Genomic DNA, 13,558 nt, shown 5'->3' with positions numbered 1-13,558 from the left:
ATCTACATTGGAATTGTTACAGTATCACGTCAAGGTAAAAAAAAAATTTTTTTCACGTGGATACAAACCTAGCCAATATTTTCTCTGTCAGAGCTGAAATATAAAGTCACACCGATAAATATTGTGATGTAAATACAGTACTTCAAAATTCAATCATTCCAGTATTAAAATAAATATTTATTTGTTTTTTTACCGGGGAAATTCCACACATCTCTCTCACTCGCTCAGCTACAGCCTATATATTATTTATAGTTGGAAATATAATCAACCATTTGAGATATTACTTCTCATCAGTGTAAAGGCATAATATTATACATGATAGTGCATATCCTCATGACTGTGCACACATTCATAGGCCTATCCCTAAATGTTAAGACTATGAAGGCATAATTGTGTTCATTATACATACTTTTGTTAGTGTTATACAATTAATATTCAAATCATTTTCCAATCAATTTTTCATTCTTAATAATAGTCCCCCCCATCCCAACACATTCCTTCAACCTCGTTGCAATTTAGGTAGAAGAAGAGGCCATTTTCCCATTTCATTCAAGGATGTTTTTCTGACACTGTGTTGGATGTTGTTGGTGACATCACTCCTCGTCGCTGCTGCTGCTGCTACTGCTTGAAGAGTGCTGGGGAGGAACAACATGAGCATTTTGGTCATATAGCAGACTCTCTTACCCACAGTGACGTACAGTCAGTTCATTCAACTAGGTAAGACGACCACATAACAGTTGTAAGTTCCTCAATAAAGAAGCTGTCGGGGAAATCCGTGCTAGTAAGAGCTAGTACGTAACTCGTTATCATCTCGGCGACTGAATAAAGAAAGGCGGCATCACTCACACAACCCCACAACAATGAAACAATAAGAAAATAGGTGGACAGAACCTCGGAAACCCAGAAATAAATGATTGCATCAGATGCTCAATTAAGTCCCGGGGGTAGACATGTTTCAAAAGATACAGCCAGAAGCACGGTGACAGCTCTACTCCCTCTCAGGCAAGCCTCACTCTCTCACAACAAAACAATAAAAATAATTGACAGCAGGATGAGAAACGAGATACTCACACAAATAAACAAAAAGTTTGGTACACACACACACACACACAAATTATTAGTTCTCACGGCAAAAGCCTCAATTTCCAGTCTTCCTAAGTCGTGTGATGAACAAAACGTGTGAGTATGCTAACGCGAGGAAAAACAGGTCAGTAAAATACCTCAGAGGGGGACCAGACTCAACTTAGAGTACACACAGTGGCCTGATCCCAAATGGCACCCTATTGCACTACTTATGACCTGGGCACTATAGGGAATAGGGTGCCAATTGGGAAGCACGGAGTGAGTCATGGTATCATCAGTGGGAGGTACAGTCACCTGTCAACTGCACTCAAAATCCACAGACCCTCCCTGTTATTGATTGACACACAAACAAACAGAGAGAGACACCCACCTTCCTGTGGCCTCCATGATGCTTCAGGTGTTTGTCGGCTTTGTGCGCCTTCTTCCCCTTCGCCTTCTTCATTTTTTTGTGCGCCTTGTGTCCAGGGACTCCCATCCCAAATCCCGCCACACCCCCAGCCATGCCGGGATGCATGCCCCCGGGGTAGACTCCACCAGGATGGACCCCACCAGGGTAGGGCCCTGGGTGAACTCCTGGGTAACCAGGTGCACCTGGTCCAGCTGGATAAGGGTGTTGTCCTCCTGGGTATTGCTCTCCCGGGTGTTGTCCGTAAGGCGTGGATCCTGGAGGCATGGCTGGATTCATACAGGGGGCCATACCGGGGGCCATACCAGGGGGCATACCGGGGGCCATACCGGGGGCCATACCAGGGGGCATACCGGGGGCCATACCGGGGGGATAAGCAGGGTTTGTGCCAGGTGCGTACATGGGGTTCTGGCCTTGACCAGAAGGGAATGCAGCGTTGTAGGCTGGGGGGAAGGCCGGGTTCTGGCCAGGGGGACCTGAACAGGATATCATAAACGTTGTAATATATCCGACTGATATAACTTTGGCGATCACATGAAGATAGTTATGGCATAATATTATTAACATATTCTACCTACCTTGGTTAGGCCACATGTTGTGTCCTGAATATGACTATGAAAAAGTGATGATCTCCTGGAAGAAACAAAAACAAAGTACTTTAAACAAACAAATAGCAGACAGGTAAAATTATATGCAACTTATTCATAGTCCAGTTATTAAATAGCCTATTCTAATGATAGCAACATCGAGTGGATGTATCACAGCCACCTTCCCACGATACACATAACACGAACAGGTTATTCCACTATAGAGTTTGGCCAATTATAACAAAATATCGACAAGTTACTATACAATAATTTGATTCTATAATAAATACTGTCGATTATCCTATGTAGATAACACATTTAATGCCTCTCAACGATCTGCAATTTGACTTTCATACCTGCGGTAGCTTCTTGATGTCGATCTGACAAAGTTTCTCACGAATTCGTTGCTGTTTCTCTTCCGGATAGGGGTGTGACTAGCAAGGAAATACAATCCTCGGAATTGGCAAGCAAGCCCCGCCCGTCAATAAAATGTTACGTGTGCTCTCTCACCAGTCTCCTCGATATTATTTATTGCTATTATGCGCTTGTATCGTTGGTAATGGATAGGTAAACACACCTAGGAAATTCAACTCAACAATACTGAATTGTAGGCTATTGCACAATTGGACATTACAGTCAAGTGGATTTCAATAGGGCACTGTAGGTGCGCAGTATGCGCACACAACTCTATGGGTAGGCCTATTGGACAGAATGCGTAAACGTGTCGTAAAAGATGTGCTTATCATCAGACAACCCCATAACATGTAGGTGCGCAACTCTATGGGTAGACCTATTGGACAGAATGCGTAAAAGTGTCGTAAAAGATGTGCTTCTTGTCAGACAAACCCATAACATAATGAACATACGTGCGACAGTAATATGCGAGAAGATAACATATGACGCGTAGACAAAGTTCAGATTCTGCAGTCTTGAAGAAATGTAGAAGATACCATAGCGCCAAAAAAAGGAGCAGTGTTTCAATCGAATTGGGTTTCTCAATGTCTAGGCTATCCCTTTATTGTAGATGTTTTTAAGGGAAAGATCTAGTCAGTGTTACAACTGAATGCCTTCAACTGAAATGTGTCTTCCGCATTGAGTTAACTGGTGGGTTAACTGCCTTGCTCAGGGGCAGAACGACATATTTTTACATTGTCAGCTCGGGGATTGGAGCTAGCAACCTTTCGGTTACTGGCCCAACGCTCTAACCACTAGCTAACTTACCTGCCGCCCCTCCTCACCAAGGTAAAATGTGTTTTATATTGGATATTCGGATTTCTCTTATCTATAGCTATTGAACATGACTATGAGATGGTGTATTCTGAATCAGGGTGGATGTAGAAAAATCCACACCTTTTTTAAATAATTTTTAAAATAATAAGATTTCTGTTTTTTAAATCTTCAAAAGCTCCTAGAAAAAGTGTGCCATAACTATGAAAATTATACACTACATGGCCAAAAGTATGTGGACACCCTACAAATTAGTTGGATTCAGCTATTTCAGCACACCCGTTGCTGACCGGTGTATAAAATCGAGAAAACAGCCATGCAATCTCCATAGACAAACATTGGCAGTATAATGGCCTGTAATGAAGAGCTCAGTGACTTTTAGCTTGGCACTGTCATAGGATGCCACCTTTCCAGCAAGTCAATTCGTCAAATGTATGCTTTTCTAGAGCTGCCCCATTCAACTGTAAGTGCTGTTATTGTGAAGTAGAAATGTCTAGGAGCAACAAAGGCTCAGCCGTGAAGTGGTAGGCCACACAAGCTCACAGAATGGGACCGCCGAGTGATGAAGCGCAAAGCGCGTAAAAATTGTCTGTCCTCAGTTGCAACACTTACTATAGAGCTCCAAACTGCCTCTGGAAGCAATGTCAGCACAATATCTGTTCATCTGGAGCTTCAAGATGTCACAAGCCTAAGATCACCATGCGCAATGCCAAGCATCGGCTGTATTGGTGTAAAGCTTGCCACCATTGCACTCTGGAGCAGTGGAAACTTGTCCTCTGGAGTGATAAATCACGCTTCACCATCTGGCAGTCCGACAGACAAATCTTAGTTTGACAGATGCCAGGAGAACGCTACCAGCCCGAATGCATAGTGCCAACTGTAAAGTTAGGTGGAAAAGGAATAATGGCCTGCAGCTGTTTTGTCATGGTTCGGGCCCCTTAGTTCCTGTGAAGGGAAATCTTAATGCTACAGTATACAATGACATTCTAGACGATTCTGTGCTTCCAACTTTGTGGAAACAGTTTGGGGAAGGCACTTTCCTGTTTCCGCATGACAATGCCCTTGTGCACAAAGTGAGGTCAATACAGAAATGTTTTTTCGAGATCGGTGTGAACTTGACTGGTCTGCACAGAGCCCTGACCTCAACCCCATCGAACACCCTTGGGATGAATTGGAACGCCGACTGCGAGCCAGGCCTAATCGCCCAACATCAGTGCCCGACCTCACTAATGCTCTTGTGGCTGAATGGAAGCAAGTCCCCGCAGCAACGTTCCAACATCTAGTGGAAAGCCTTCCCAGAAGAGTGTAAGCTTTATAGCAGCAAAGGGGTGGACGAACTCCATATTAATGCCCATGATTTTGGAATGAGATGTTCGACGAGCAGGAGTCCACATATTGTCCACATAGTGTCCACATATTGTCCACAAGGTGTCCACATAGTGTATATCCCGAATCAGGGGAGGATGGACAAAAATCCACTGCTTTTTTGTTGTTGTTAAAATTATTGTTAGATTATCTTTTAAGCCTGTAATTATTGTCCATCCTCCCCCGATTCAGAATATATCTATTTTCATAGTCATGGCATGCTTGGTTCAGTAGCTATTGAGGAGACAATAGAGAACATCCAGTATAAAACACATTTTACCCAGGTTCCCAAACCTGTTGCAATCCTATTACCCGCTACAGCTCTCACTCTGATGATACTAAAATTGACAGTATTAATCATTACACAGTCTATTAACCCTACATGGGACGGCAGGTAGCCTAGTGGTCAGAGCATTGGAATGGTAACCGAAAGGTTGCAAAATCGAATCCCCGAGCTGACAAAGTGAAAATCTGTCGTTCTTCCTCTGAACCAGGCAGTTAATCCACTGTTTCCTTGGCCGTCAATGAAAATAAGAATTTGTTCTTAACTGATTTGCCTAGTTAAATAAAGATACAAATAAACTACATCATAGGCTACAATCACAAACATGCCCTGAGCCTAATATTAGAAGAATGTGGGTTGGCAGGTAACCTAGCGGTTAATAACATTGGACCAGTAACCAAAAGCTTGCTGGTTCGAATCCCTGAGCCGACTATGTGTCGATGTGCCACTGAGCAAAACACTTAAACCTCAACTAAGTTGCCCTATGACTACATTGTAATGTGAATACTAGTGGACAATTTTCCAGCTCCTCTTTTAAAAATAATTGACAGACTTGTGAACAATGAGATTCTGAAGTGACAATTACTGGATGTTAATGTGGGAAGACTGTGATGGAAATGTTTAACATAGTCAATGTTAAGTAAGGCATAGTGGTTAAGATAGATCACACTGCCCGCACCCACCTAGTTAAGAGGAATACCTACAGCACCAGCTTGTCACCAAGCTTGGGATCCCCGGGACTGAACACCTCCCTTTACAACTGGATCCTGGACTTCCTGATGGGCCGACCCCAGGTGGGGATGGTAGGCAACATCACCTCTGCCACACTGACCCTTAACACAGGGGTCCCACAGGGCTGTGTGTGCTTAGTCCCCTCCTGTTCTTCCTGTTCACCCACAACTGCGTGGCCACGCACAACTCAAGCACCATCATCAAGTTTGCTGATTACAAACGGTGTTGACGGTGATAGCCCTGAACACCGGCGACAATGAGACATCAGTGACCTGGCAGTGTGGTGCCAGGACAACAACCTCTCCCATACACATCAACGGGGCTGTAGTGGAGTGGGTCGAGAGCTTTAAGTTCCTCGGTGTCCAAATCACTAAGGACTTAATGTAACAGTATAACTTTACGGCGTCCCCTCGCCCCGACACGGGCGCGAACCTGGGACCCTCTGCACACATCAACAACGGTCGCCCACGAAGCACGGCCGTTACCCATCGCTCCACAAAGGCCGCGGCCCTTGCAGAGCAAGGGGCAACCCTACTTAAAGTCTCAGAGCAAGTGACGTAACTGATTGAAATGCTACTAGCGCGTACCCGCTAACTAGCTAGCCATTTCACATCCGTGACATTAACATGGTCCACTCACACTCGTACAATCGCGAAGAAGGCGCGACATCACCTCTTCCCCCTCAGGAGGTTGAAAAGATTTGGCATGGGCCCTCAAATCCTCAAATGACTAAATACTCAGAAGTAACTGAAATACATATTTCAAATACATGTAACGGAAATACTCTCCTTTTACAAAAAAAAAAACGACATATAAATACTTTAGTAACCTTAACACACAGCAACCTCGTTAAGAGGTGTGGAACTCTTGGCATAACAGGTGTTGGGTTGACAGTCGCTGGAGCTGGTTTTGAGTTCTGATCGGGGACTACCTCCCAATTCGCTACATTGGTGTCAAAAGTGGTAATGATGCCTGTGAGGCCATCGGAGAGGCGTGATATGCGTGAGGGACTTGGTATAGAGAAGCATGGGGGCACGCTCTCCCAAAGGAAGAAGGTAGTGTAGCGACCTTATACCAACACTATAGCGACCTTATCAAGAGGTCAAGATATCTTGACGTAATGGTTTGACAGTGACTGCACCTGGGTTTGATTCCAGTCGGAACTTCCCCTGGAATTCGCTACAATACTACCCCAAGGAATAGTCCGTGTGGACATTTTTACAGTTGGGTTGATGTTTCAAAGATTATTCATTAACCAAAATATAAACAACAATTGTACACCCAGAACATTCCCTTGCTGACATGATGTATTGCTGATGGTATTATGGTATCCAAAGGTCAGCTGGCTGCCCAACCCAGAAGGTGAAAGAGCGATATGCTATCTCAGAGGTGCACAAACAAATTTTCTCAAGCAGTCTTCAAGAACAGACCATGAAGATATTTCAGGGATTTGATGTCCTGATGTTCGAGTTGTGATTCTAGCCATAACAAGGTAAGGAACCAAATGTATTACATGAAAGCATTAGAATTCTATTGTGTAATCCTTTTTAATTTAGGAAATCTGTTACCAAGTATTCCCAAGCATAAATAGAGAGACTATGTAGTCATATCCCAAAGTAATCAAGGTTTGAAATTATTATGTTTTTGCTAAATACTGTATCTGTTTGGGCTTCTTGCAGTCAATTTGCAGTGTACAAATTATTTGTAAATTGCGAGTTCAAATCTCATCACTGACAACTTTAGCATTTTAGCTCAATATCAACTTTTTAGCTACATTGCAACTGCTTGGCATGTTAGCTAACCTTTCCCATAACCTTAACCCTTTTAGATAACCCTTCCCCCAACCCTAACCTAACTCCTAACCTTAACTCTTTAACCTAACTCCTAAACTTAACCTTAACCCTAACCCCTAGCGTAGCTATAGTTAGCGAGCTAGCTAACATTAGCCTCCTAGCTAGAATTCATAACATATACTTTTAGCAAATTCGTAACATATTGTACGTGTGCAAATTCGGAACATATTGTAAGTTTAGCAAATTCGTGACATATAATACAAATTGTATTTCGTATCATATCATACGAAATTGGTGATGGAAATCCACAAAACGATTACATACCATATGAAACGTAACATATTGTAAAAACTATTGGTCGCTAAATCCGGAGAACTTACAGACCATGTAAAAAAACAGTTGGTCACTAAATCCGTTGAGAAGAACCGCGTAAAAACGGTTGGCTGGTATGCCCTCACCCGTCTGAGAGGTCGGCCGTGAATGCCCTCACCCGTCTGAGCGGTCGGCCGTGTATGCCCTCACCCATCTGAGCGGTCGGCCGTGAATGCCCTCACCCGTCTGAGCGGTCGGCCGTGAATGCCCTCACCCGTCTGAGAGGTCGGCCGTGAATGCCCTCACCCGTCTGAGAGGTCGGCCGTGAATGCCCTCACCCGTCTGAGCGGTCGGCCGTGAATGCCCTCACCCGTCTGAGCGGTCGGCCGTGAATGCCCTCACCCGTCTGAGCGGTCGGCCGTGAATGCCCTCACCCGTCTGAGAGGTCGGCCGTGAATGCCCTCACCCGTCTGAGAGGTCGGCCGTGAATGCCCTCACCCGTCTGAGCGGTCGGCCGTGAATGCCCTCACCCGTCTGAGCGGTCGGCCGTGAATGCCCTCACCCGTCTGAGCGGTCGGCCGTGAATGCCCTCACCCGTCTGAGCGGTCGGCTGTGAATGCCCTCACCCGTCTGAGCGGTCGGCTGTGAATGCCCTCACCCGTCTGAGCGGTCGGCCGTGAATGCCCTCACTCACTCGCTTCTAACTGATTGGTCTGGTTCTGTCTTCTATAGTGCTGTCCTGTTAGAACATGATTTTGAGGTCCATCACTGTACTCTTGATAGTCACCACCACACACAGACACACAGACAGCTGTTTCCATTTGAGGATGTTGATATGATTTTGGGAATCTGAATGACTTGGAATCTTATTTTTGTGGTTCTATAAAACAAAGATATGAACACACGTAAACAGTATTAGTTAAGGGTTCTAACTATGCAATGTACATGTATGTACATGAGGAAATGGCATTACACTTATAACATGTCTATAAAGGTCTATAAACACGGCATCAATATAAACAACAACTTCAACATTCACCTCTTGGAGAGAGAGAGAGAGAAAAACGAATTACTTGGATTGACAAAGGGTCAAGATTTATCATGTCTGCCCTGGCACCAAAGGGTCATATTTACTCTGCACATGAGCAGCTCCAAGAACTGTCTTGAGATGACTCTAGAAGCTCGCAGATGGCAGCGCAATAAAACCCCCTAATAAAGGCCACTATGGAAAACGCTGTGGTAGTGTGTTCATGCAAAATACTATATTTACCAATACAACAATTAATCCCACTTCTGTAAAAGTACTTGTGCAACCAATGCAATAATAACACTTATGGCAGTACAGAATAATACTACATATGACACAATTAAATCAAATGTTATTGGACATATCCATATATCCACAGCAGATGTTATGAAGGGAGTATCAGCATGCTGGTGTTCCTAGCTCCAACAGTGTCAGTAGTATCTAACGATTCACAACAATACACACACATCTAAAAGTAAAAGAATGGAATTAGGTTGAGCAATGTCGGAGTGACACTGACTAAAATACAGTAGAATAGAATACAGTATATACACATATGTTCCATTATTAAAGTGGCCAGTGATTCCATGTCTATGCACAGTGTCTTTGGAAAGTATTCAGACCTCTTGACTTTTTCCACATTTTTGTTATGTAACAGCCTTATTATAAAATTGATTAAAACCATTTTTTGTTAACTCAGCAATCTACACACAATACCCCATAATGACAAAGTGAAAACAGGTTTTTTGATTTTTTTGCTGATTTATTAAAAATAATAAATAGAAATACCTTATTAACATAGGTTTTCAGACCCTTTGCTATGAGACTCGAAATTGATCTCAGATGCATCCTGTTCCCGTTGATCATCCATGAGATGATTCTACAACTTGATTGGAGTCCACCTGTGGTAAATTCAATTGATTGCACATGATTTGGAAAGGCACACATCTGTCTATATAAGGTCACACAGTTGACAGCGCATGTCAGAGAAAACAACAAGCCATGAGGTTGAATGAATTGTCAGTAGAGCTCCGAGACAGGATTGTGTCGAGGCACAGATCTGGGGAAGGGTACCTAAAAATGTATGCCGCATTGAAGGTCCCCCAGAACACAGTGACCTTCATCATTCTTAAATGGAAGAATTTTGGAAATACCAAAACTCTTCCTAGAGCTGGCAGCCCGGCCAAACATAGAAATTGGGCTCCTGAGTGGCGCAGCAGTCTAAGGCACTGCATCTCAGTGCTAGAGGTGTCACTACAGACACCCTGGTTCAAATCCAGGTTGTATCACAACTGGCTGTGATTGGGAGTCCCATAGGGTGGTGCACAATTGGCCCAGCGTCGCCCGGGTTTGGCCGGTGTAGGCCGTCATTGTAAATAAGAATTTGTTCTTAACTGACTTGCCTAGTTAAATGAAGGTTAAATAAATAAAAAAAAATGGGGGAGCAGGGCATTGGTCAGGGAGGTGACCAAGAACCCGATGGTCACTCTTTTTCTCCCCAATTTCATGGTATCCAATTGGTAGTTACAGTCTTGCCTCATCACTGCAACTCCCGTACGGACTCAGGAGAGGCGAAGGTCGAGAGCCGTGCGTCCTCCAAAACCCAACCAAGCCTCACTGCTTCTAGACACAATGCACACTTAACCCGGAAGCCAGGCGCACTGCTTCTAGACACAATGCCCACTTAACCCGGAAGCCAGGCGCACCAATGTGTCGGAGGAAACACTGTACACCTGGTGACTGTGTCAGCGTGCACTGCGCCTGGCCCGCAACACGAGTCGCTAGTGTGCGATGGGACAAGGACTTCCTTGCCAGCCAAACCCTCCCCTAACCCGGACGATGCTGGGCCAATGGTGCGCCGCTCCAGTCGCGGCCGGCTGCGACAGATCCTGGACTCGAACCCAGAATCTCTAGTGGCACAGCTAACACTGCGATGCAGTGCCTTAGACCACTGCACCACTCGTGAGGCCACTCTGACAGAGCTCTAGAGTTCCTCTGTGGAGATGAGTCAACCTTCCAGAAGGACAACCATCTCTGCAGCACTCCACCAATCAGGCCTTTATGATAGAGTGGCAATACGGAAGCCACTCCTCAGTAAAAGGCACATGACAGCCCACTTGGAGTTTGCCATAAGGCACCTAAAGACTCGCAGACTATGAGAAACAAGATTCTCTGGTCTGATGAAACCAAGATTGAACTCTTTGGCCTGAATTCCAAGTTTCACGTCTGGAGGAAACCTGGCACCATCCCTACGGTGAAGCATGGTGGTGGCAGCATCATGCTGTGGGGATGTTTTTCAGCAGCAGGGACTGGGAGACTAGTCAGGATGAAGGGAAAGATGAACGGAGCAAAGTACAGAGAAATCCTTGATGAAAACCTGCTCCAGGGCGCTCAGGACCTCAGACTGGGGCGACGGTTCACCTTTCAACAGGAAAACAACCCTAAGCACACAGTCAAGACAATGCAGGAGTGGCTTCGGGACAAGTCTCTGAATGTCCTTGAGTGACCCAGCCAGAGCCCAAACTTGAAACCGATCGAACATCTCTGGAGAGACCTGAAAACAGCTGTAATGCTCCCCATAAATCCTGACAGAGCTTGAGAGGATCTGCAGAGAAGAATTGGAGAAACTCCCCAAATACAGGTGTGCCAAGCTTGTAGCATCATAGCCAAGAAGACTCAATGCTGTAATCGCTGCCAAAGGTGCTTCAGTAGAGTAAAGGGTCTGAATACTTATGTAAATGTAATATTTCCGTTTTTTATTTGTAATATATTTGCAAAATGTTCGACAAACCTGTTTTAGCTTTGTCGTTATGGGGTATTGTGATGTCATTATGGTGTAGATTGATGAGGGGAAAAAAACATGTAATCCATTTTAGAATAAGGTTGTAACGTAACAAAATGTGGAAAAAGTTAAGGGGGAAAGTCTTTAATATTTTCTGAAGTGCATGGTTGAGCAGCCTGATGGTAGCCGGCTATTTAACAGTCCGATGGCCTTGAGATTGAAGCTGTTTTTCAGTCTTTCGGTCCCAGCTCGATAAACAATACACAACGTAGCATTGGTAACTCTTAACATTGAAGAATAGTAACAGTGATACAGTAGAACAAATGGTCTGAAACTTATCAAAGTAACAGGAAGTAATTAGTGGTAATTACCTATTATTACACAAACCCCCCCAATAAACCCCACCGTGCAACTTACATTTTGATGCAGGCACAACATTCAGACATACGTGTTACTGTTGAAAAATAAAAAGTCCTCCGAAACGTTCGTCTTTTCCCTTCGGATGACGAAGTGTGCGAGTGTCCAGATACGCGCTTCATTTGGAAAACTGTTCGGGAACATCGATAGTCTCATGTTTTCACAACAAAACATTTAATTAAACTGTTGGCAGCCCCTTTCTCTACACGCTCGAGAAAGACAAGAAGAAGAAGTGTTGGAGTTGGAAACGCACCCAGTGGTGAGATTGAGATATTCTGTAGCTATTACAGCTAACGTGTCAGCCTATTAGACATGATAATATAACAAATTCCCTATTACTAGACTATTGAAAATGAAATAGGCCTACAAATTCAATATAATTGTAGGCTAACTCTGTAAGCAACCAACATCATCGCCTGGGCCTATTCGTTCTCTTCCAGACTCATGGATGTAAGGTTTGGATGGTAGAATATATTAACCAGTCCATCTACGATGATTATTTTATATCAGGGTTTTTTTTTTCGGGCTTGTGCTCATAAAGGCCTGTGCATATGAATAAACTCTAATGTGCATATGAATAAACTCTAATGTGCATATGAATAAACTCGAATGTGCATATGAATAAACTCGAATGTGCATATGAATAAACTCGAATGTGCATATGAATAAACTCGAATGTGCATATGAATAAACTCTAATGTGCATATGAATAAACTCTAATGTGCATATGAATAAACTCTAATGTGCATATGAATAAACTCTAATGTGCATATGAATAAACTCTAATGTGAATATGAATAAACTCTAATGTGAATATGAATAAACTCTTAAATGCATATGGGTGGTTTTAATTAATCATCACCTTAGAAAGCATCACCTTCTTCAAATTGATCGATCACAGTGAAAGTGAGTTTTAAAAGCAGGATACTGTTTTGATGATAAGTGTTTGATGTGATTTTCCATCTCATTTGCATTTATGTCAGAGAGGTTAGAGGGACGATAGATCCCTGACTACCAGGCCATTAGCGACCTGATGATCATGAGCGAGTTGGGTACTACTAATACAATGTCCAGAGTGAATAAAAGGAGATTACCGTGGAATTTGACCGCTGTCATGACTCATCACTACCGGGTAGGGCGGTAAAAAGGTCACCTTGTTGTTGGGGACCCCTGGTGGAAGATAACAGAGGAAGAATGACAGCTTCTTACCTTGTCAGCTCGTGGATTCAATCCAGCAACCTTTTGGTTACTGGCCCAATGCTCTAACCAATAAGCTACCATTGACCTTGGATCAGAGCAGCTTTGTATGGCTAATGTTATTGTGCCTCATTATGCTTCCACTGTTGTGTTTAATGACCGTCTGTATTTTTGCCTGTAACGTTACTGTAACGTTTTGCTCCATGTCTTTGGTTAGGTTCAATGAGTCTCTCTGAGGAGGGAGAGCAGTGGGGCACTGCCTCTAAGATGAGTCTCTCTGAGGAGGGAGAGCAGTGGGGCACTGCCTCTAAGATGAGTCTCTCTGAGGAGGGAGAGCAGTGGGGCAC

At 43.9% G+C, this 13,558-nt stretch overlaps 1 protein-coding gene across 2 annotated transcripts; it reads right to left on the bottom strand.

Moving 5' to 3' along the window:
- Positions 1 to 156: 156 nt before the first annotated feature.
- prr13 (proline rich 13) lies at positions 157 to 12,260 on the bottom strand. 2 transcript variants are annotated; one of them, XM_055918136.1, is made up of 5 exons: positions 12,015 to 12,260; positions 7,935 to 8,668; positions 2,068 to 2,122; positions 1,454 to 1,965; positions 157 to 635 (listed from the first exon to the last, which is right to left on the bottom strand). In XM_055918136.1, exons 3-5 carry the CDS (start codon positions 2,081 to 2,083, stop codon positions 594 to 596), a joined length of 570 nt encoding a protein of 189 aa, XP_055774111.1. In that variant the 5' UTR covers positions 2,084 to 2,122; positions 7,935 to 8,668; positions 12,015 to 12,260; the 3' UTR covers positions 157 to 593. The 2 variants fall into 2 exon arrangements, with proteins under 2 accessions (XP_055774111.1, XP_055774110.1); XM_055918135.1 differs by lacking the exons at positions 7,935 to 8,668; positions 12,015 to 12,260 and adding an exon at positions 2,433 to 2,579.
- Between the last annotated feature and the right edge of the window lie 1,298 nt (positions 12,261 to 13,558).

Source organism: Salvelinus fontinalis, chromosome 3 (assembly GCF_029448725.1).
Source record: "Salvelinus fontinalis isolate EN_2023a chromosome 3, ASM2944872v1, whole genome shotgun sequence".
Lineage (NCBI taxonomy): Eukaryota > Metazoa > Chordata > Actinopteri > Salmoniformes > Salmonidae > Salvelinus > Salvelinus fontinalis.
The sequence above is the reverse complement of the archived record's forward strand: the minus strand, read 5'-3'. Positions and strand labels throughout refer to the sequence as shown.

Excerpts from the sequence above, each read along its gene's own strand:
- prr13 (XM_055918136.1), bottom strand. Across the intron at positions 636-1,453 it reads ATCATGGAGGCCACAGGAAG|CACTCTTCAAGCAGTAGCAG; the intron begins GTGGGTGTCTCT and ends GTTCCTCCCCAG.